The following is a 24,262-nucleotide window of genomic DNA, read 5'->3' on the forward strand; positions in this document are numbered from 1 at the left end:
CAGGCATGAACTTTTGAAAGAGCTTGAAGCTATCAGCAATAAGTAATAATGATTTTGAGTAAAGCTATCTCGGTCAAGCATATGGAAACATTTCATTAACTGATGCTGTAACTCTGAAAAGCATTTTATATAATACTTAAAAAACAAAAACAAAACAAATAAAAAAACAACAACAACAAAAAAAACCAAACAAAAACAAACAAACAAACAAAAAAAACCCCTCAAACTATGAGCATGGAGTTCAGTATGCAGCATCAGGTGAGATACCAAACAAAATAACTTTCCCTTACTCTTGTATCTCTTCCTTCTTCTTCCCAATTGAAGTATTCTATATTTCAAAAACAACTTCAAAGCTAATGGTAAAATATTTCTATTGCAAGGTGAAATGCAATCCCTTCATGTCAATACACAATAAAGATTCCTTTCTAAAAGCATAAATATATGCTGGTGATGGGTAAACTTATGCTGAACATTCAGTAAATCTCATCTTGTGCTTCTTATTATGGTATCTAAGGCCCTTAGAAGTTTTGGTAGCATTTTTGTTGTTTTGTTTTGGTTCATTTGTTTTTAAGTACTTAATATAGCTTTCTGAGACATATCAGAAATAAGTTTGCCAACTCTGATACAGAACTGTTTTTCTAATCACAAACTACACAGGATGCAATGTTTACAGCTCCATACTTGAAGCAATCTAGGATAGAAAATGGAGGCCACGATCTACCAGTGCAGCACCATACATAGCTAATGTGAGTTTCAGAAGTTCATACACAAGGTGCTTCAGAACACTCAACTTTCATATGGTGACACTAACCTGTCATAAATCCTTGTCCATGTTATAGTAAGCTTGCTCCCACTTTTATGTTTTTAACACAGCAGTAATGTCATATGGAAGAGTGACATTCATTATCACATGGAATCACAGATACTTTTTAAGTATTAGAAAAAATTATATAATATGCTGGTCATTCCCTGAGAAGTAAGAAAAACAAATACCTTTGTAGCATTAAATCAGGTCTCATAACCTGAACTCACTAACGTGCTTCCTCCTCTCCCTGGGCCTGAAGCCCTCAGCCTGGCCAGGCACGCAGGTGCAGCAGAACAGGACCTTCCTGCTTTTGTTCCATTTCACTCAGAATTGGCACAGTTATTTCAACCTGGCACTTTCCTTCCTGACTCATCCCAAACACACAAACAAGATTTTCCAGGGCTAATTCAGGACAGTCGGCCCATACCATAGCCATTAACTGCTACAACAAAGCTGAGCCCTCCCTGTAGCCCCAGTGAAAACTGAGACAAGCCAGCTAAAAGCTGCTGCAGTAAACCACAGATAGAACTGAGGGAAGGAAAAACAAAAACAACAACAACAAGAGTTTTTCTTAAAATTATCTCACATTTACTCATTTTTATTTGTAATTTGGTATACTACTGAAAGCTACAGTCACTCCTACTAAGCAAAAGAGTAAAACATTCCCTAGCTTGTCAAAACAAAATTATTAAAGTCCCTTACCCACAAAACTTAACACGAACCTGTGTTTTTGTAAAGCAGCAGTTACAGGAGGGGGAAGGAAGGAGAAAGGCCATTCCTGCTGGAACCTCCTGGACACAATTAAACACTGCCCTTCACACAGAAAGAGTTCTTTCACCATTTCTTGCCAGCCACCGCTCTTTCCTCAGGAGGCGATCAGTTTAACCTCACCAGACTTTTTTTGAACTTATTACATGAGATTTTCAAACTCTCCAGCACAGAGCTCCCAGTGAGCATTCCCAGTTCACCCAGAACACCCTACCAGCAGCCAGAGATGCAGGCAGCTACAGGGTACTGCTACTGAATGACATGACACAGTTTGCTCAAAAATCCTCAGAAAAGAAAACGAAATGCTAACGTTGATCATTAATTGAACCAACCAAACAGGAACATGAACACACCCAGAAAGCAAAACTTCTGGCAAAGAAAATTGGCAGGAGTTTTTATTGCACTTATAAATGATGCAGTCAGGTCATTTTGCAACGGCCTGATGAAAGGCAGGAGAATGGAGACATGAAACAACTTACAGTTCAGGATCATGTCAAGCACATGGAGCTTCTCAGGTGCTTGGAGGACTACAAGAAACAGAAAATGCTTAAATACCAAACTTCAAGACTAAGAGGAAAAGGCTGTTTTTACAATCTGCAGACTACAATCTGGAGATGCGAGGCTTTTCTCCAGATGAGGAGAATGGCAGCAAGAGGCAACGTTTACTCACAAATGGGCTACTTGATTCTAGAGCTAAGTCTCTCTGACATTCGTGACCAAACAACCAGTTTTCTGGCCCAGCTGAGGTTTCCTCTACAGAAGGAAAACACACACACAGCTAATTGAGACCAGGTTCCAAATCCCAACTCATTCTTTCTCTCAATGGTTACAAAATGGGAATTTTCTCCTTGCCCACTGCACACCTAAAACAACTCTGCAAGAGTCCACATGTGGCATGATGGCTGCTGAAGCAGCTCACGTGCTCGCAACCCACTTACAACCGCACCACAACTGGGGCAGCAGGATAGAGAGTCAACACAGGGATCAAAGCCAGACAAAACCCGACTGCCCTTCTGCCAGGGTAACCCCCAGCTCTCCGAGCACGAGCACCCCCAGAGAGTTTCCCAAGCATCAGTACAGGCCAAAGGAGGAAGGGGAACACCCAGCACCGGTAAGATGGGGCCACAGCAGCTCCACGTTAAGCTCTCCTTATTCCTGTCCTGACAGCATGCTTCCACATGGAAAAGAAAACTGATCACACCGCTTTTCTTGATAAACCAGAGGCAAATTGACACCAGTAGTGAAACTTAAGCTAGGAGATACTTACGTTCTACAACAAGGTAGAAAGAAAAAAAAAAAAGAAAAGGACTGGGGGGGGGAACACCTCCCACACACACACAAACAAACCCAAACCAAAGGAAATCCCACAAACAAATAAGGAGACTTGCTTATTTGTGTTGTGTACCTGCACAAGGTGTGCGAGACAGAAGAGCACACAATACGAGCTTACAAAGCTATCATTCAGGAGCGATGTGCATGGGCAAAGCACCCTTAACATTTCTGCTACATAAAAGGGAAAATTAAGTTACTTCTGTAGCAAGCTGGGCAGCATTTCTAACGTCTTTACATCCCCATTACTAGATTCATCCAATGGATCCAATGGTGAATCCATCAAGATAGATCACCATCTTATTTTGAAGATTATTTTACCTGAAGGTCTTATTAACTTTCTGTAGTAAAGCCTGCTTCTAGAAAGTGATGAGATGGCCAATTAAAATATCCAAACTGATAGCAATACATACTCATTGATGCACACATGTCCTAGAAAAGAAACCCTAGAACAGGGCAGTGCAGTCTCTGATGTTTGAGGATCACATCAAGCTATGTTTTGAATGAAGCTACCCAGTATTCTGAAGAATTTTCCAATGTTCTTTTGACACAGCTTTTAGGGATCTTGGAAGTCTAATCTAAAGGTCATGGAGACTCATCTTAATAGTTCCCTTCATATAATACAGTATATACAACACAAAATTATCTAAAAGTAGTTGAGCAACCAGCAAATGCTGAGAATCAGAAGAGGAAAATAATGCATGGATCTACAGCAGATCAAAATGCCTATCCCATGGCCTTCCACTGGAGCTGCAGCCTTTGGGGAGGGGAAGGGAGTCCTTGAGCCAGGAAGCACTTGCATGGCCTCTTGCACTACAGCATACTATTAATAGCTTTGCTTCTTCAGCTTCAAGGTTTGATAATATTTTCTGGTCAATTTCTCTACATCAAGGCCTTCTGGTGTCATTAACAAGTCTTGTCTCAGAAGACAGAAGTGCACAGTGCCTACTGGACCACACCTGACAGGGAGATGCAGTTTTAATATTTAAGCTAGGACATAATCAGACTCAGCATTCTGCAAACACATATTTTTTTTATAAGCATTGATACAAAGATTGACTTTGAGGAGGAACGTATATTTTGGTTTGGGAAAACGAGCCACCTTCCTAAGAAAAGGAAGCACCTTATATGGTGTAGGACGCTTTTACCAAAGAGCCTGTGCTCAAGCTGCACTAAGGTTCCATGACTTTGTCTACAGAGAACACTCTAGCAGGGTCTGATCTGATGGTAGGAGCTGTAGGCACCATTGAACATTGTTGGTCTTCTGAAAGTGTAAACCATACTTTAGATACAGGGCAAGATTATGATGATGTATTGAAGCCAGCTGGTATAGTGGGACATAGTGAACCCAAAGAAAACAAAACCAAAAACAAACGACACAAAGCAAACTGAAGAGAATCTTCTGCTGAGTGCCTTCTGCCTTGTTTTTCAAGTAACTGTTAATTAACAGATCAAATAAAATATCCTCGGTTGGGCTGTAGTAAGCATTTACCTTTATATGGATAACACTACACCACATTTCAACTCAGCAAACGTATTCCCAACTCTGTACAGATTTACAGTTAACTTTAAGCTGTCCAAACATTGTAAGCCCCTTGGACCAGCTCACGTCTTATGATCAAAGAGTGTGCTCTACACAGAGCTTGGACTGTAATATCCTCAAAGTCCCTTGTTCCTAAACTCATGCAACCACCTATTTTAACCTTTAGAGTTCAATTATTTATGATCACAAGCTATCACAATTTAGCACTTTACAAATACATGCAACTAGGAACCTAAACTGAAAAAAGGAAATATAAAGCAAACACCAGCAATATTCCTCAAAGATTTTGCAAAGTTTCTAATACAGCTAGAAAACAATAGTACATTTCTTTGTATGCTTTAAACTGGTAGATACAGTAATACAGTAGATAATGAACAGTGACAATTGCATATATACCCCAGGTATCTGTCAATGTACTGAATTCAAACCATAAACAGAAATCATGTGTGAATACAGTTGAGATGTAAAAATCCAAGCACAAGAAAAAGAATGAACATAAATGAAATAATCTGTGTTACATAACTCAGGAAAGGAAGTAAAAGAAAAAACATCAGAGGATGCAAAGAAAATACTAAAACCAACAGCTGCTCAATTTACTCAACCCATTAAAACAAAAAGGTAAGAAAACGTGGAAGAAATTATGTGCATATATACTGATGAAGCTTAAGAATACAAGTCAAAGAATCTACAATTAAAGGTTTGAGCAAAAACTAATATGCATTCAAAATGAATACAGTCATTAAAACAGACGGCCAACCCAACAGCAAGGAAAAAAGTATACTTTTTTTTAAAAAAAAAGGAAAGTATGACTTTCTCTCTTGAGTCCTTGACAATCCGCAGGCGAGGAATCCCAGATCCCCAGCTATGATCTTCAGACATTACCCCAGCCTGCAAGCTGCCAAAGTCAGACATTTCCACATTTCTTTATCTATATGGTTAGGTACAGCAAATAACCAGTAGCAGCAATGGTGGCCTCCAGACCATCATTAGCAGTGACAACCGTTGGTTCTGTCCTGAGCTGGGCATCACAACAGTTTGGATAACACTAGAGCAATGCGTCTTACAGTCTGGAAATCCCCAGTTGAGGTGTCTTACCTAATCAGATGCCGTCTCATATTAAAACAGGAATTAATTTCATTCAGTCTTAAGGAAGAGAAAGTCAGTAAAGCAGAGAAGTCATGGGAACCCAAGGACAATGTCAGCAGGTGACAGGGATTATCAGTTTACCAACCGGCAACTGGGACTCCATCCTCAGAACCTTAAAGGAGAGTTATCCTTATACAGATTTCAAATGGGTATCACTGACTAATTACGAGTATTCGGATGGGTCAGACAGCAACATCATATTCTTTCTTCCACCATCAGTCTGCCAAGTGTCCCTCTCCCACTCACAGTTCTAAGATGCTCCTTGCCTTTTAGGAGATAAGGAAAGGCACAGCACTGTAGGAGACATGATCACATATCCCCTTCTGCAATGCTGTGATCCCTACATCATCTTAGGCTCACCAGGAACTTCATTTATAATTTTGTTTCCTTAATTTACCAAACTAACTAGAACCCTTCCAATCCCAGGGGATGAGAGTTGTTGCGTAAAATATCTTTCCTGTTTCACCACACATCTAACAAATAATATATTCATTTTCTAGCATCTTCCTACCCCCGACAGCTGATCTGAAATTAGGCACAGCTTTCCATCTTTCCTCAAAAATTACCTGGAGGTAAATTTAACTCCAATATATGATAACTATACTACCTGCCAATATACTTGACAGTCTCCCAGTTTGCTTTTTCTTGTCTTTTTTTTTAATTAAGAAAATGGCTCATACACCATTAATGTTTCACTTTATCATAATAGCTTTAGTCTAATAGTCAAGTGCTATGTTCAATCCAGCTTCTTTAGTTTAGTAATTACTATGTAAAGGAAATGAAAACATACAGATGGATATAGGTGCCCAGTTTGTCTCTTCTATGCTACCCCAGAAGGCTCGACACCACACATTTTGAAAATAATCCTATCTAAACAAAATATTACACATTACTAGGAAATTGATTAAACAAGTAACAGTGAAAAAGCTTGTACACAATACAAAAATACAAAGCTTTAAAAAAGGTCAAACAAAAATATAACAACAGCAATAATAATAAATATTTTATCTTGTTATATTTAGAAAACATTGAATTTTCTTTTTGTATGAGCGCTATACTTCTGCCATCACTGGATAAGCAAGAATAGCTTTATTAAAACAAACCTATAAATGCAGTTTTTATTTTATCGGTCTACTTTGCGAAGGTTGAGGGATTAAATTTCCCTTAGCCTGTTTACAAACACTGCTGTAGGCATACTTTCTCTAATAATTATGTCTTTCACTGACTAATTCCAGCATCTATATTAGATCAACCCTCATTGTTCATAACTTTCTTTAGATAAGATTTCTCTGGACTATGCAGTAGATGGAGCAAGAGCTTCATTGTGAAGTGCTTTCACTTCACAAACTCTCTTTGTCCATGAGCCATCTTATGTCTATCACTGGAAGAAAGAACTCTCAAAAGCAGCCAGCCTTGTTCATTTAATGTCATATTAAGAAAAGCAAATTTGAAAAGCTATCATTCATATATATACCTGGTAAACATTACTCAAAGAAAGCATTATTAATATTTTTATTTACATCTCATTGTATTGAACGATTACAATTGTTATCCCTTGTGGAGCCTGATCTTAAGGAGAAAAATACTACTTTAGTCCTTCACCAAGTAATGACATCTTGCCGATTTTTTTTTTTTAACCACTGGTGGACAATCCAAAATTGCAGTGGGAGGAAAATCTGATTACAGTTGCAAAAAATTACTAAATAAAAACCCAAATGCTTCAAAGAATTCTATTACCTTCAATCGATAATACTATCTGGAATAGAGATATGAGTAAATACATTACATATGTAATCCATTTGTGGAAAACAACCATATCCTCTGTAAGAGCTCAATGTAGCATTTAACAGGCTAAGGTAATTTCCACAGCAAGAATCTGACTCTTCTTAAGGTGCAAGATTCTCTGAATTTTTAAGCTATGCCTCTGCTTATTTTAAGTAATGACAGAAACATCTAAGAATTAGGAAGATACTTATATACAACTGAAGCCAAGCATGCACTCTCAAAAGGAATTTCAGATATTTACTGTTTATGCACAAGTAATTTACACTGCTGCTACACGTACTGCAGTATGCCCTACACTTTGCTTTCCCTAATTCTGCAATTCTCGCACATTAAATTCCTCGCGTATCTACCAAGTTTATGAAAAAATCTCTCCCTCTACAAAGAACATTTTAAAATTGTATGTCCTTTCTAAGTAATCATTATAAAGCTTTGGTTACTCTCTGCTGTTATCTGAGAAAAGAAAGCACAGTTAACTTTACTGGGGGGGAGGGAAGGAAATGCAGAGAGAGGAAAACAGTGTCTGACAAGTATTTAAAGTCCTAACAATCCTTCTTGCTAATAATTTCAAGAATAGTCACCAAACCAGAAACAATTCCCCTCAATCCACCCACAGCAAAACATTTCTTCAGTCCCTTTAGCTTAACAATTCAGATTATTCCCATAATAAAATGCTCCTTGGGATTCATACAAAAGGATATTTATTACTTGAAGGATAAACAGAAGCTACAACTACATAGCTTCAGTAAAGCTTTGTATTGGTTTTGCTTATGTCATTAAATGAGCAAAACTGGAAAAGGTCCCAGAAAGAGTGAGAAGCGTAAGGAAGTCGGCAACAAGCACGTAAGCTCAAGCACAAAAGCACGTTAGTAAGCAAAACGTGGTGGAAAACAAGGTGGGGGAGAAAGAATGGGATAAGATAGGAAATTACAGGTGTTAAATGGCGAGCAAGTTCATGAACATGGGTAAATGGACTCTCAGAAAGATGGATTTGGGAAGTATGCAACAATAAAGCTGCTGTGATGGCAGGTTACAGACTACCGTCAAGTTTTAAAATGAAATTGGTCAAATATTTGAGGGACTAAATAAGAAAAACAGTCTATGTGATAACCTTTAACATTAAGATGACAAATAAATGGCCTTTCCCCTCTGAAATAGGGCGCTGCTTGGAGACAAGCAAAATATGTTTTTACCTTGTTTTTCTTTTTCTTTCTTTCTAAGCATTGGGTTAAGAAGGAAAAGAACCAACAGTGAGGAAAGTAGGAAGCGGGGAGGAAAGCTTCCAAGAGAGCTGAGAATAGCATTCTATCGCAGTGACTAAGGCTGTGCCTCCGCTTACAAGAAGGTGCGTGTTTTACTGCATCACGAGTAAGGCGGGGGCCCTCCTACAGAAGCACGGCGGAGCAGAAGTACTACAGGTTTTACCACGAGGTTAGCCTTGGGCGGGAGCCTTTACAGCAAGCCCTGCTGGAGCCTCATCTATCCAAATCTAATCTATTTTCTCCAACCACATCTGTTTAATGAAAGATAACACTTCTCTCTAACAACCTTGCCTAATTCTGTCTCTGCTTGAGATTTTAAAAGTTATCATGCACTACTATTACTTTATAATACAAAAACAATTAGACACTGTCACCAGTAATATCACTTGCTCTTGCAAAAGACTGCCATGGGCTATCAGGTAACTCTATGTTCAGCTGTGTGAACATCCATGTGCTACACAAGTGCTTTCAGACATGAAATAAAGTTCTGTCTAATTATTCAAGCTATTCACATCACAACCGTGTATGTTTAAAATACAATTCTGCAACACAACTGGACAAACCTCCTATGTAGAATCAATTACAATATATAACAACTTTGGATATCATTCTCTGCTCTCATTAACATGATTATTTCCCTATTTTTGTGGATTCTACATGCCAGATGTTTAAACATAAAACCAGGATTATTACTCCACTTACTGCCAACACAACACCATGGTCATGGTGAACAAGACAGACACTGACCTGAAGTCATTAACGTGTTTCATTGTCTCCTCAGTACAACTCAACTATGTTTATCAATCCTTACCTGGGAAACCATTAGAAGTATGAACACACATGTCATGGTATTATACTTACAGGGCATCCAAAATGACTGAGCAGTTTAAAGAATGTTATACTGTTTATTTTTTCTGCAAGTGCAGGTTGGGTAAACAGCTTGGAAATTAAAACAATGAAACCAGCTAAAGCTTCCTGTAACCAAAAGTCCTCTTTCTGATATATTGCCTGTCTTTTGAAGAATGCAAGTGTGAAAAAAAATAACCCTTTCTTTCAAAACACATTGTATTACTGTATTATGAATGTATACGTCTTATATTTTTACAAAATGTTGCAAACTTGAGATAGTTGGCACAGAAATGGTCAGGAGTCATTGGTACTCAAGTCTTTACAGAAATCACCTTGACAGCAAGCCATGTTAATGCTAACAAAACAAGCGGAGTGCAGGCAACTTCTCATTGTATCACCCCCAGCCTACACCTAAGGTGCCCCACAAGCACAGGAACAGAAAGATGAAAGAAAGAAAATTTATTTTTCCTTTATTCATATACAACAAACAACACAACACAAGAACTTGAAAACACACAGACAATGCATTCATTCCAGCAGAACAGAGAGCCTGCTTTCCATGATGATTTAAGTGATGTGAAGTGACTGTCGATCAGCTGTCCTGAGAAGACTGAGAATTTTAGAATAACATCATGATCTTCTGTTCTACAGAGATATACAGAAAACCTGCACTCTTGGCTTTTACATAAATACAGTGTATTGATCAATCATTACAGCCTAAGCTGTGCCCCGGCTTCAAGAGCACGTCCAGTTTATTGTTTTAGAGGTTAACTGCAGCCCAGCTGAATTCAACCGTGCAGACGCCTTACTATGACTATGAACATGCGCCTTTCCGCATAAGTTGCATTTTCTTTGAAAGCCTATATAAACAAATCCCTAACAAAATGCTCATCTGAAAACCACCAAAAAACACAACTTCTTTTGCAACTGCTATCTCAGTTCACAAAGAAGTAGGATTATCATAAGCACAGAGAGTGCTTTCCACTGCTTGTGCCTTAAACTATTTTGCCATGATAGCTACAGCATGTTTGGTCACTACTTACAAAAAATAAGGTGAAACAAGCACAAGGAGACCTGCCTTCAGAAAAAAAAAAAATCTTAGTCTCTTGCAATTTTTAACCTTAGATTCACTAGGATGCACACCAAAACTGCCTAAGCTGCATCATCACATACAGCTACAAAGTCTGAAATTGACCTTGAGCTCTCAGCAATCTTTTAGCTTTAGTATTTTACTAAGTCATTAGCAAAAAAACAAAAGAAAAGAGAAATTTTCTTCCTTAGCACTGAGCAAGGAGAACACAAAAACATGTTAACAATTTAACAGGCTTGGTAGCTGATGTGGAGAAAGAGCTTATTATTAAAACTGAGATTCAGTTGCATTACATTCATTACACTGAATGATGTGAATGTTTCGGTGAAACCTGCTTTCATAGTTTTTTCAGAAATATTCAACTGTGGAGAACACTACTTAATTTACCACTACCTAGAGAGAAGTAAACATTTGAAAATGAAGACCCAGAAAAAAATTATGAAGTCATAAAAATAAAAAGTTTTGGTGACTCTGAAATTTCAGGAAGATTAAAAAAAAAGGGAGTGGAAGGCAAGTAAGCAAGCATTGTGTTTCCAACAACAAATAAAATCAATAGATCAAGTCATGATCGCAAGACAAATAAGCTCAGTTTGAAACATGTCACTGTCTGCAGCAACTTACAAGTAGTGTATTTAACCCAGAAGACAGCATAGAGCAAAACTGTATATTTTTAAAAAATAAACACAAAAAAAGGTTGAAGCTACTAAAAAATAATATCTAAACAGAAGTGATAAAATATCTTCTCTCGCATATCACAACATGTGAAAGGTTTGCTCAAACTCTCAAGTTGCTAGTAGGCCAATTTGTAAGAAATCCACCTTTGGGCTTTATTTGCAGCATAGATTTCTAGCTCCACAAGCATCTCTCCTTTTTACAAGATAGTTTCTCAATGAATCTGCACTAGTGGAAAACAGTGCTTAAAGTTCTCTCTCAAACATTAAGGATAGGTCTGTATTAAATTCTGAGAACAAGAAAAAATTCTGCAAGTGCAAATACAAAGCCCTGATCGAGAACATAGTTTTAAAGAAATGGCTGTACATGCACATAAAAGAAAAAACTGATTGCTACTTTATCTATGTTTAAAATATTGATATCAATTACAAAAAGTTCCTTCTGCTAAGCAACAGCAATTGTGATGGTAAAAACCACAACTCTAGTGGAAAGATTAATTTCTAAATACAATTGGATGCTGTAAGGAAAAACAAATCCTGCCTTTACTGATGAACAAAACATTTTAAGGGCAGAATTAGAAAAATCAAAAGTTGTATTGATGTAAACAGTAAGTCCATGTGATCAGAAAAATATGATGGTAGAGACCCCACCGATAACAAGGCTCCATGGAACATAATCTTCTTGTTCTAGTTCAGTGTTTAACTCCACTGACCATGTAAGTAGTTTTCAGAATGCCAACTACAAACAATCCAACTTCATGTTTACCTATGAACCTCAAGTGAAGTGAAACAAGCAGTACAATCTAACTGCATTAACTGTTTCTGAACTTCAACACTACACGCCTATATGGCTATATTTACAATGCCTAGAAAGAACAATGAAGTGTGAAGCTACATTTTCACTCATTTGTTCCAAAATATTTATCTTTACCAAGGGAAAATGAGACTGAAGATCTGCATCACCTGTGCCATGACTCTGAGTTACACAGTAGGTTAACTTCAAAATGGATAACCCGCTTCCTAACAAAACGAACCCTGCTCTTTCCGTGCATAATGTTCTAGCTAAACATGTGTTTTTCCCCACAACCTAGGAGCTTGCTCAAGACCTGAACAAAAACAAAAAAAAACCAAAGTCTGCACAGAGAAAACACAAACCTTCAAAATAAGATTAGGAGAACATGCCCTGTTCTTACCATTCAAATAAACATATGACCTACTGGTGTATTTATGATAAAGAAAAATAATCTTACAAGGAAAAAAAACCACACAGGCATTCTCCACTTTGCTAAAGCCCATCTCCTGTGGATAAGAAAGATACAGCTGTACTCTTGAACCCATAAGGCTTGGAAATTAGGCCATTCTTCTGCTTAAGGCACTGAAAGAAAGAATTCTTGTCAGATACTTTCTCCCACGCCCCCTCTGTCCAAATCAAAACCATGTGTTCTTATTGTGCAAAAGCAACTCCAGAAGAAAAAAACACAGAAATAAATTAAACATGATATAATTACTATAACCCTAACCTGGCCACTCCATTCCATCCTCTTACCTCTAACCCTGTTCAATTTTTTTTCCTCTTTAAAAAAGCAGCTGTCTCCTTGTCTCCACTACCAAAAAGTCATTCTTAACCACACCCACTTTAGCTGCCATCTGAGACATCACCCTCCGCTTGCCAGCCTGCAAACGGGTGTGTGTGTTAAAACTATAATTATTTGTATGATAATGAAGCAAATCACATGATCATAGGTCACTGTATTGTCCTTAAAACTCCCTCTGCCATGACATCTCTTAATCATTCTCATATGGCAGTGCCTAGGCAAGATAAACCACAGTTCCCACATTCCTCCTTGACTCCAGCTAGTGTTATCATCCAGTACTTCTGCCTTGCTTGGTCCTTCTTCTGCCATAAACATTCAACATCTCTGAAGCAGAACTGACCAACTTTCCCGTGTCTGAAAAATGCAAAACAAAATAGTACCTTAAAACACAGCTAGGTGGGTGACACCATAAGACAGACAACCAGTAATACCTTTATAAATAATAGTAACACCTCCCAAAGATTAAACTCCACTTACTACAGAAGAAAAAGTATTCTTATGCCAGACTAAGCAGTCCTTATGTCAGAAAATGCAAACTACAGCATTCTCATTTCCATTAATTTTACTAAAGCAAGTAGTATACAGCCGACTGCGAGTCTTTTTCTTATACGCAGCTCCCAAACAACATTTTAGATAATATACTGATGTATTTCTTTTATTTTGCCTTAAATCAGGAAAACCATTCCCCAATTCAATGACATGATATAACACGACATGAAGGAAAAACACAAAAGCCCCACTTTCCTCAATCAATACCAACCCAATGAAAGCAAAAGAGCAACCAGTTCAAAACGTTTGATTCCCATCTCTCTCTACCTCAGAGATGGGAAGCTCAGATCATCCAAACTAAACCCAACTGCAAGTGTCTGAATGCACTGAAACATTACCTACCACAGCCTATGTAAAATGTTAAGTATTTACAGCTTCCTCTTGATACATGTACAAAATCAAAACACAGGAAAATTATTATTTTGAACACTTTTGCCTCTCACTTGAAAAAAAAGGAAATCTGGTAATAAGTAAAAAAATAATCTCCATTGCACTGCATCCTCACAGTAATTTCCCCAAGTTTCCCAATAAACTGTTCAATGCGAATAAGGACAATCATACTCTATTTTTTTTCCCTTAAACACAGCTTTTGTGAAAGAAAAATAGTATTTCTAATGAAAAATATTTATGGACATATGCTAGGAAAGTTAAACATAGCACTGGGAGACCTAAAGAACAGCAAAAAGTAAAGGAAAAGAAAAGGGGTGAATTTCTGTAACATGGGCATATCAGTTACACACATACTGACTGTTTAACTACAACCGTTTCCCTCCACCTGTTGTTTGTCTCTTGTCAGCGGTCCCTGTACCTTTCACTCCAGCTTTCTGATAAGACCTTATCAAGTAATCTGCCGCACGATCTTCTGCCTTCTAGATTATTTTTAAAGGGCACCGTGGGATAAAAGGCGCAAAGAATGATAGAAATATGCACGTTTTTCACCCATCCTACCAGGAGCTCCAGTAAGTCCTCAAGGAATGTATATTCTTATGATAGGTGCTATACCAAATTGCTATAATTTTTTTTTTTTAATGACAAGACACATGCTTAAATACTCACTGAGAAGAGCATATGTTGAAATTGTATTTATTTTCTACTTTAAAGAGCATGGAAAGCAGCTGCCAAGAGACAGAGGGTGGTAGTGGTAGGATAGCTCCCCATGATTTCATGCAACGACCTCACGCCACGTGCAATGCACAGCTGGATGTGTATGTAGGTTTGTACTCAGAACCATCAATCAGCTTTCCCTGGGACACAGAGCTACAGTCTGTCCCCTGAGAGTCACACAATGGAGCAACATGGCTGAGACAGCCACATGTATGAGACAGAAGAAAAGAGTGCTCTCCTAAAGATCACCATTAGCTGCAGAACTTGGGAGAGCTTCACTAATATATTTACTTGGGAACTGGAAGTACCAGGACAAAATCACTCGTATACACACTGTGCTTTAACTCCTCACTCTTTCCAATAGCTTCTCCCTTCTACCACCTCAGTTATGCATAGCCCACTAGCTACACTTTGCATCGAGACACATCAGCACAAACACTTCCCTGGCCCATTAGTATTTATTAGCAGGAGGAAGCACATTAAAAGCAAATTAAGAGTCTCACCTCACCCTGGCAGAGTCCATTTCAAACCAAGGAATGCTGCTGTTTGGGAAATCAGTAAGAGATCTCCTCCTCTTCCATCCCACATTTGACACGCAGGAGCAAAAAGTCCTACGTAAGGAAGACCACAGGTGCCAGAGAGGGCTTCCCAAGGCTCCCCACAGGGCAGAAGCAACTACCTCCTTGAGATACCTGCTCCAAAACCCAGTAGATGCCATAATCATGACAGCACTAGAATTACTTTGTGCAGACATGGGAACTTACTACCACACAGCTCTTTACTGGCGGATTATATTCATTAGTATTAGGCTACAGACTTATGCTAAGATTTGCAGGAGCAAATCTGCAATTTTCAATATTTTGATATCCTTTACAAACCTGGGGTTTTTTACATACCAAATGCACCCTCTGAAATATTATTATTATTAATAATAATAATATCATCCTCACTTATCTCTAGGTGTAAAAATAGAGCATTAAAAAGTAGCGTAATATTTTCTAAATGAACTACTAAGGCTTTAATTGAAGTCTTCATCTACAGAAGTTGATGATGTGTAAGAATATTTCCATTAGCCTTGTACAAATGTAATTTGCAAGTCTTATGTACTATATTACTAGATATGCGCATAAATATTTCTTATCCCTTCCTGTCATCTCTCTCTCATCTACATTCCGATATATACTTAAAATGGAGATTCATGAGTAACATGTATCACTCAAACCTGGACTTTGTCATTTAATTAAATCTAAAATTTCATTTTTACTTCAAGGACTTGCTTTTTTTCTGACACTAATACAGGTCTCATCAGTCCACAAAAAGTAACAACACATAAAGTGTACCTATTTGCTTTAAACTTTAACTAGTAACCAGGCTGATATGAAGACAGTAAGCCAGGGTTTTACTTCTTTAACTATATTATCTCATTTCTGTTACCTTTGCCTTCCAAACCCTCTTCTCATATTCACTTTTCATTTAATATAACTCAGTAACCTATGCAGTAGACACTGCTGCTTTGGCTTGCACAGTAACAAACATGAGCTCCTACTGCTGGCCAGAACTTTTATAGATTAATGCAATACAAACAAGCATCTTCTTCAACCCATTTCAACCCACCAGGCCATCTTCCTTCATTTCTTACTGGTCACTTTCCACTCAAGTGGAAGTTGGATGTGACTGCACACCCCGAATTTCCTACAACTCTTTTTTTCTCTCCTGCACCTTCTGCCACCTTCCTAAAGGCAACGAACGATATCTAGCACACATTCCAAACATACCTCTCTCTAAATATTGGTCCCCACACTTAAGACGAAAATTTCACACCTCTCATGCTATTTAAATAATCACCACCGACGGACAGGACCAGACATGGTCCAGGATTTTACCATTTCTCAGGTACCACATCTATCATAACCAAGACTGCAGGAAGACCACCACAACAGAGAACAACGCTGCTTCTACTCCCTCCATCAAGCCCAGGCAGAGCAAAGGAAAAGCACAAAGATGTTTAAACAGAATACAAAGGAAGATACAAACAATCAGCTCGGGAACTATCAAGGACATGACCACAGCTTTTCTCAGACGCAACACAAAGCAAAACAGAGGAAGGAATACAGTAACAGCAACGCCGGGGACCAAACAAAGAGCAACTAGGTCTGAACCCCAGAGAGGCGAGACAGGGCCTAGTGCCAGGCGGTCAGAAAGCCCAGGAGTGTGTGCCCCGACCCAGGGACTGGGGTGCCTGGCGTGGGGGCCTGGTGAAGGCAGGGCAGCTGGGCCTGCGGCCCCGGAGGCCTCTCCGCGGCGGGGGACCGAAGCCAACCGCCTGTGTGCGCCTACAGCCAAGTACATATAAGGGCAGCCCGGCCCGGCCCGACCCAACAACGCGTAGAAGGGGATTGCCCGGCCGCCGTGCGGAGCGGCAGCCGCCGCCGACCCTGCGGGAGGCCCGGGACGACGTGGAGCCCAGCGCGCCGGACCCGCCCCGGCAGCGCCGCATGGAGGAGCCTGAGGCGCGGGCAGGCGGCGGTGCCGGCCCGGCGCTGGGAAGCGCCCGGCCCGGCGGGCGAGGGGACGGCCGCGGCCCGCCCATCCCTCGGGCACCTGGCCTGGGCGGCAGCGTAGGCCGGGCTGCTGCCAGCTGCCGGGGAGAGGCGGCTACGGAGAGGACAGCGGGCCGGGGAAGGGGCACGGCGGAGGGAGCCCCGGCGCGGTACTCACGTTCTCCGTGTCCCGTTCATTGACGGTGGGCAGCGGCGTCCGAGTGGACATCTTGTGGGCCGCAACGGCGCCGCGCCCGGCGCGCCGAAGGGAAGGCCGCCTGCTCTCCTAGGCCGCGGCAGAGGCCGCCGGCTGCCCCCACCGGCAGCCGGGCGCTCACGGCGGGACGCGGGCCTCCTGCCGCGGTGCCGGCCCCGCTAGGCGCCCGGCGCCATGGCCTCGCCCGCCCGGCCGACCCTCCGCCCGCCGCGCTCCCGCCCGCCTCGCCGCCGCTGGGCTTCGCGCAGCTCCGCCGCCGGCTCCTCCTCCTCCTCCCTCCTGCCCGCTCAGGTGAGCGGCTGGCAGCGCAGGGGGGGCCGCGGCGCCTCCTCGCAGCATCCGGCGGCGGCACCGACTCCTCCTCCTGCCGCCGCTGCCCCGCGCTCCCTTCGCCGTCTCACCCCTCCCTTCCTCCTGCCTGCCCCCGCCCCGCCGGCCAGGCTCACCGCCCCGCGCCGCAGGAAGGGCCGGGCGGTGCGGACGGGCGCGGCAAACGCGGGCTGGGCGGGCGAGCGGCCTCCGCCGGCGCCACCGTCCCTCCTGCCGCGGCACCCTTGCGGGTGGGGGCCGGTCGGGGGGGCGCGTTGGGTGCGGGCCTGGGGTGAAGCGGGTCGGGGCAGGTGTGCTGCTTGGTGCGGGAAGCCGAGGGGAGCGAGCGTCCCGGTGAGCCCGGATCAGGGCCCGCCGGCAGGGCCGGCCGCGTCCTTCCGCCTATCGGGATGGCGGGAGGCTGCACTCCCGTGGGGCCCGTCCCGCGTCCCTCAGGCTGGAGGCTGGGGGCTCCCGGGGTGACTGATTCTCCGAGCCCCGCTGGCCACCGCCCAGCCTCCTGCCTGAGGGACGCGGGACAGGCCCCACGGGAGTGCAGGGGCTCGGTGCGGCTTGGCGAGCAGGTCTCCTCGGGGACTTTCCCGTTACCAGGAGCCGGCCTCGTAGAGGGCAGAGTGGGGCAGCTCTTTTTCTCTCCCACACAGGTCGCAGATTTTCTGGAGGCTCCTAAAACCCTGTGTCAGCATCTGTGTAAATCAAGCCGTTTATTTGTCCACCTGAGCCAGCCAGCCTCCTTTACCCACTTGAAGCTGAAATCGGATCAACAAGACTGTACGACACATCCCTCTGCTCATGTCCAACCAGCACACGGTCCTCAAACACTGGACTGATGACCTCATGTACTTAAATTAGAACCATACATGCATTTTTGTCTTTGAAAAGTCACTGGTTTTTACATGACAGCAGCTTTTGCTATTAAACCAACTAAACCCCTCACCGAATTCTAAAAATAATCTGTAAAAATTAAAAAGAAAAAACTCCCCTGCACCAAAACCAAAATAAAAACAATGTGCCTGAATTTCCATTGCAATATTTTGACATATTTTTTTATAGCTGAGGCTGTAAACATCTTCATAAGTACTGTTAACACAGTCCATGTTCTGAAAGGCCTTCCGTATGAAAAGTACTTTGGAAGGCACTTGGTGGGTCCTATGTTTGTGTCTGGGAGGCCCTTATGTGCTTGTGAAAGGTCATGGGTTGTCATTTATTACCTATATTTATAGGTTTTATATATATATGTCCCTGTATTTCTATGTAAACACACTAAATAGAACATTTTTAGTTCTGGCTGTGCTAGTTCTGGTGTGATTCAAGAGGTGCCCTCAGCTCCTCAGTGCTGGTTAGCCAACAGTGGAGTTCTCCAGATGTTTGGGAGAACAGCTCTTCCTCTGTAGCTGATGCAGGCACAGGCAGAGAACATCCCCTCGTTGTACAAGCAGTGCGACCGGACTCGCTCTTTGCACATTCAGCATCACATTGCTCTGAGCAGGCATGATTTGTCTGTCTGGAATGATGGAAGTTCCCAGCTAGTCCATGGCCCAAAGCCTCCCAAATCCTTTCAAGGGCCTCTGTGACCTCCTGGCTCTCTCCTCACATAGCTGGCAATATCAGCTGCAAAGAAAATTTCCAGGTCCTTCATTTTCCTGGGAAGAAAATAATCCAGGATTGGGTTTACTTGGGGTAAACAGACATGGTCTAGCCAGCATGCCAAAACAAGTTTGTTGACAAACTGGATATTAACCCAGTTTGGTTGCTTAGCTCATCAAAATGCATTCACTTTTATCCCAAATAAGAACAAGGCTGTGTCTGGGGCTCTGCATGGGGCCTGACTCTGCAACACTTACTTGGTCAAAACTCTTGATGCGAGCCTGACATGGTATGGATTTGTGTACGTGCTTGTGGTCAGAGAGTTGTGTAAAATCAAATGTCTTCTAAATGTGTTTAATGGCACCACTAAGAGAAAGCTTAGAAAGACTTCCTGCCTTAGGATTTGAATATGTTTTGGTCAGTTATTCGTAGGAGAATGTTGGTTCAGCAGAAATTAAAAGTATAGTAATGGAATAATTCTTGTTAGCTGAAGATCTGCTTTGCAGTTGTTTTGGCCATAGTTGCTACTGTTATCATCTTCTTTCACATTAATAAGGTCACTCATTCATTTAATAGCTTGGTTTACTTTTGTCCGGTTATTACTACAGGCCTCTCATTTCCCCGACTGAAAAAATGCAGGAACTGAGGAGCTGTGTGGAGGAGAAGGTAACCACAGAGATGGTCCTGTCGTCCTCCAGCTGCTCTCCAAAGAGACAAAACAGACAGTGGGCAATGGGCTGAGTGCCAGAATGGCCTGGAAGAAGGATGCTCCAAACTGTCTGAGGCCTGTGCTGAAATACACAGAAAGTTTTTGCTGCTTCAAACAGCATTAAGTCCTGCTTGGTGCCAGTGTGAGTCAGAGAGCACAAGCAGGGCTTGGTTGGCAGCAGCAGCACAGCTTCTGTGGCTGCGGAGGGGTGCAAACAGCAGGCAGCAAGGGAAAGGCTGTCATTTTGGGAAGGTGGGAACTAGCAGGGCCGTTTTACTTGGGATCCATGTTTTGAGGGTCTGGAGGAAGCCTTGGTTCCTCATATCAGAAGTGAAAAGGACAGTCTTGTATTCATAGAAAGCTCTGGGCAATAGTTGAGATCTTTTACCCCAAGCTCTGAGAAACCTGCACAGGCCTGTGCTTGAGCCTGAGTGAGTACTGGGTTATTTTGTTCCTGGTTGGTTGTTCAGGCAAAGAGAGAGGATGCAGAGTGCAAGACATGAGCTCTTACACCATTATTATTATTCTGAAATGCACTCATCCTCTGCATTTTTTGCCAGAAATGACATGTTTATTTACGACTAGACAACTTTGTTCAGTGAGGAAACTAAGGTGTCAATCAGCTTTGTAGGCACTGGTCCCTCCCAAGGGAAGCTCCAGCAGTGAGTCAGCTGCAGCTTCCCCGCACACAGGCAGAACAGACTCGTTGCTTCGTGCCTTGTCAAAGCCAAGCCCATGTACCTCCTCCTTCTCCTCCATGAAGCCGGCTGGCGGGTGGTACGCTCGCTTTTCTTTTTGTTTGCAGGGATGTGCTGGATGGGAGCAGCGCAGCCAGGTGAGCACAGAAACCCTGGTCCCTCCAGCCTGGCACAAGGCTCCAGTGCTTCCTCTGGGCCCACCTCAGATGGTCTGTGGCTCATTTAATGACCTGCTTGAACTTCAGCCCTGTCCACGATCTTAACAGTAACTGAATCCCATCCACAACTGTAATTCCAATTTCAGACACTAACTTGAGTGAGAGCTTTTCCTACAATTTTCAAATTGAATACTCAACAGTGAAAGGGTGAGAGGTTCAAAAATAATGCAGGAACAGATGACCATTAAGATGTTAATAAAACATAGCAAAATCTTGGTCTTTATTGCCTTTCATTGCACCAGGACATGTACTGTATTGTGGAAAATTAAATTAAAGACCTGGCAAATATGCAAGAGTGATGCACCTCCATCTGCATGTAATAAGACTGCAATAGCATTAAGAACTCCTGAGGTCATTACAAACCGCAGATACAGATACATGGATTATTTACTTTCATGAGGGACACAGGACAAAATTATATGTACCCTGAATATATGTAGACTTTGGAAATATATAATTAGTTACAGTCAAGATTCCAGTTTTGCCATAAGAATCATTAGGAAGTACAGTCTTGGTTAAAAGTTAAATAATGTATAATTAGCCCCAAATACCTTAAGCCTCCAAACAAATGAGCTTTTTTTTTTTTTTTTTTTCTATTTTAATAGGAACACATATGTTTTGTGAATACTCTTATGAAGTATATGCAAACAAAGGTTTAAATACATTTAATAGGCCAGAATTTGTCTCAACGACAGTTGTACTGAAATTTGTCACTATATGTAGATAAGTCTGTGTCTTCACATTTTCTGGGTAATGATTTTATAGTTTTGATGCTATTATGAGGAGCAACTATAAGAATGTCCATGTAAGAACTTTGTATGAAAACAGTAAATAAAAGCAGAATTTGCCACAGATCAGCCTGGACCTCTGGGAGGAGTATAATAAAATCATAATACAGCTCTGTAGTTCTAGAGCTTTCTTGAGCATCCCCAAGGCCTCTAGCATGGTATCAACCAATGTATTTTACAGAATCCAATCCATTTCACCACCTCTAGAACAAGTGGGTTGGCAATGGTCTGAAGAATCTAGGCTCCATCCCTAGGTATGGCTTGAAAAAAACAGAAGGGTGTTATAAATTGGTCCTACATTGCTAAAGATCTCTGTACTGGCTCTTCATAATCATTGCTAAAAATAACTAGTTTTGGTTGTTTCCTTCAGCTTTGATATCTCATCTTTCTTTTGATGCCCCCAGTTGCTACAGTCACAGCCAACCTCTTCCCACATCTGACGAGTTTCAAAAAGGAAACTACCAAGCCACTGTAGCGCTGAGGTACAACCACAATGAAACCTGGGGCAATGGCAACTGTATCAATTTCAGCCCTTGTTTCCATTTGCTGCAGTATTTTTTTTTACTGTTGTGGCTTTCAATAGTGGTTTCAAACTTGCTTTAGAAAAAAAATCTCATTTTCTTTCTTTCCTTTTTGTAGCTCGAGTTTAGATTACGTATATCGGCAGAGGAGGTAAGGCTTTAATCATTTTCATGTGTCAGCACTGACCATATATTTTTTGATTTTTTTTTTTAAATATTAGCATTCTTAGGCTATGTATTAGAGAGTAATAACAATTAAAACATCGTGTAGCATGTTGGGAATACCTGTAACTTAATGCAATGTCTTGGTATCCCTTTTATGTGAAAAATATTTATTTGTTACGAAAGCATGTTAAAGAGTAAAATAACAATTTAAAGCAGGTACATGCGTGATTCCTGTCACAGTTGTATCAGAGCTATCACACAAGACATAATGCACCACTGCACTGGACCTGGGAAGCTTCACTAGCTGGTGCTCAGCTGTAGATCTGAGGAGCGAAGGGACTAAGTGGTCTATTCAGGAACAGAGAGAAAGCCAGGGACAAAGGAGACAGCAGACTCTCTATGAGTAGTCCTTTGGGACCCTCTGGGTACAGATTTAAAACTGTCTTTAGATAACCCCAGGAGATGGGGCAGGATGGCAGAAAGCCTGCAACAAGATGTCTGGTGATCTGCCATTGATCTTCAGAGGACCATCAGAGACCAGCAGTGGGGGAAGAGTTGGGAAAGGCAATTAACCTAAGTGGTCACAGATGTTCTCATTCTACATATGCCCTCTGCAGACTTCAGTGGTGTGGTTTCTGTGGAAACAGAAACTCTGTGCTAAATGGAGCTGCTCTCCCTGGCAGGATCTATTTTTTTTCCAAAGATGCATTCTACAGTAGCGCAACAAGAGCTTGTTGATGCAGAAAGGTGCAAAGCTATCCCGCAGCAGCATTGCATATTCCCATCCAAATTAGAACAGCTTTCGATGCAGTTTTGATAAGAGTTAATCCAATAAATGATTCTGTAACTGTTGCAAAGACCCTGTATGATCCCCAGTGAGTGTGACATCAGTTCCAGGACTCTTTCCTCTCCCCTGTTTAAGATGACCAAGGAAAGAAAGATTTGAGCTAAACTTCTGACTGCAAGATTTAAGCATGCGTATGTGTGTCTGTGTGAGTGAATATGTTTTACTTATTTAAGACAACTTTCATTTAATCTTTTTGTAAGATCTCATTTGGTTAAGATACCTTGTTGAGTGGGCTGGCTTTCATTTTTTACTGAGTCATTCTACCACTTCAGAGGCATAAAATGGCTTGGGATGCTGGGTACTTTTTTCTTTTTTTCATCTCCCCCTCTGTTTTGTTTTCTGCTGACTGCACTGAACTGGCAGAACGGCCTTAAAGATAATTGACAAAATGACAGGATAGAATAAAATGTTGGAAGGGAAGAACTGACACAGGCATTCCTGGACTTTTTAACAGTTAAACCACAATGGCCTGTTCAAGTGAATGTATTACTTCCAGAAGAGAAAGTGTGTTTTAGCCCTCCCACAATTTGTATGTGGAACAAAATGGCAAACAACGGCGTACTGCTGTGAGTCGTACTGACTACGTCTTAGAGGAAGCTAAAGGCTAAGCTGAAATGCATCCCAGCTTCTCTGAGGCTACCAGGAGCAAAGAAAGGCCATCTGGACCTCCTGTAACAGGCGTGAGCCAGAACTGGCAATAACCTTGGCCGTGGTAGCTTCAGTGGTGGATTTAGAAGAAGACAGATTCTAGAGGTCTCCTTTAAAGAGTCCTAGGAGGGTGTAAAATGACCTGGGCAGCAGGTCATTGACTTTGCATTGACTGAATGACTGCACAAAACCAACACCCTGAAATCAGGTGCAGGGAGATCAAAGACGACCTTACTCTGAGTTACGTGGTCACCCCGAGTTGTGATAACTGAGCGTACGGGGCTGTAGTCTGACACCAGCACCCTCATCTTGCAAATCCGCATCATCTTGCTTGCCCGGCCGGTGAAAGGAGCGTTCCTGGAAACAAATAAGAAAACACAGCAAACAAGAAAAGAAGCACATAATCGGATTTTACTTTTTAAGTTAGCCAGAGAAGTAAGAAACAATGTCAACCCGATTTCCAGAATGAGCTAAAAATAGACCAAAGAATTTATTTTTAGA

The 24,262-nt window shown here is 41.7% G+C and overlaps 1 protein-coding gene and 1 long non-coding RNA gene across 8 annotated transcripts in view; one reads left to right on the forward strand and one right to left on the reverse strand.

Moving 5' to 3' along the window:
- Window positions 1-17,348, reverse strand: part of MARK1 (microtubule affinity regulating kinase 1) — a 58,535-nt gene extending 41,187 nt beyond the window's left edge. For all 7 annotated transcript variants that reach the window (XR_011738185.1, XM_065833243.2, XM_065833241.2 and 4 more), the window contains exon 1: window positions 17,212-17,348. Coding sequence is in view for 6 of the 7 variants with exons in the window: in XM_065833243.2 (XP_065689315.1) it covers window positions 17,212-17,262 (51 nt within the window). In the remaining variant the exon portion in view is untranslated. The remainder of the gene's footprint in view (window positions 1-17,211) is intronic.
- A 55-nt stretch (window positions 17,349-17,403) lies between these two features.
- On the forward strand, window positions 17,404-18,598 carry LOC136099256 (uncharacterized). The gene is made up of 2 exons (XR_010651061.2): window positions 17,404-17,541; window positions 18,225-18,598. It is a non-coding gene; the product is annotated as an uncharacterized lncRNA (long non-coding RNA).
- Window positions 18,599-24,262: the final 5,664 nt, after the last annotated feature.

The sequence above is a fragment of the Patagioenas fasciata genome, chromosome 3 (assembly GCF_037038585.1).
Source record: "Patagioenas fasciata isolate bPatFas1 chromosome 3, bPatFas1.hap1, whole genome shotgun sequence".
Lineage (NCBI taxonomy): Eukaryota > Metazoa > Chordata > Aves > Columbiformes > Columbidae > Patagioenas > Patagioenas fasciata.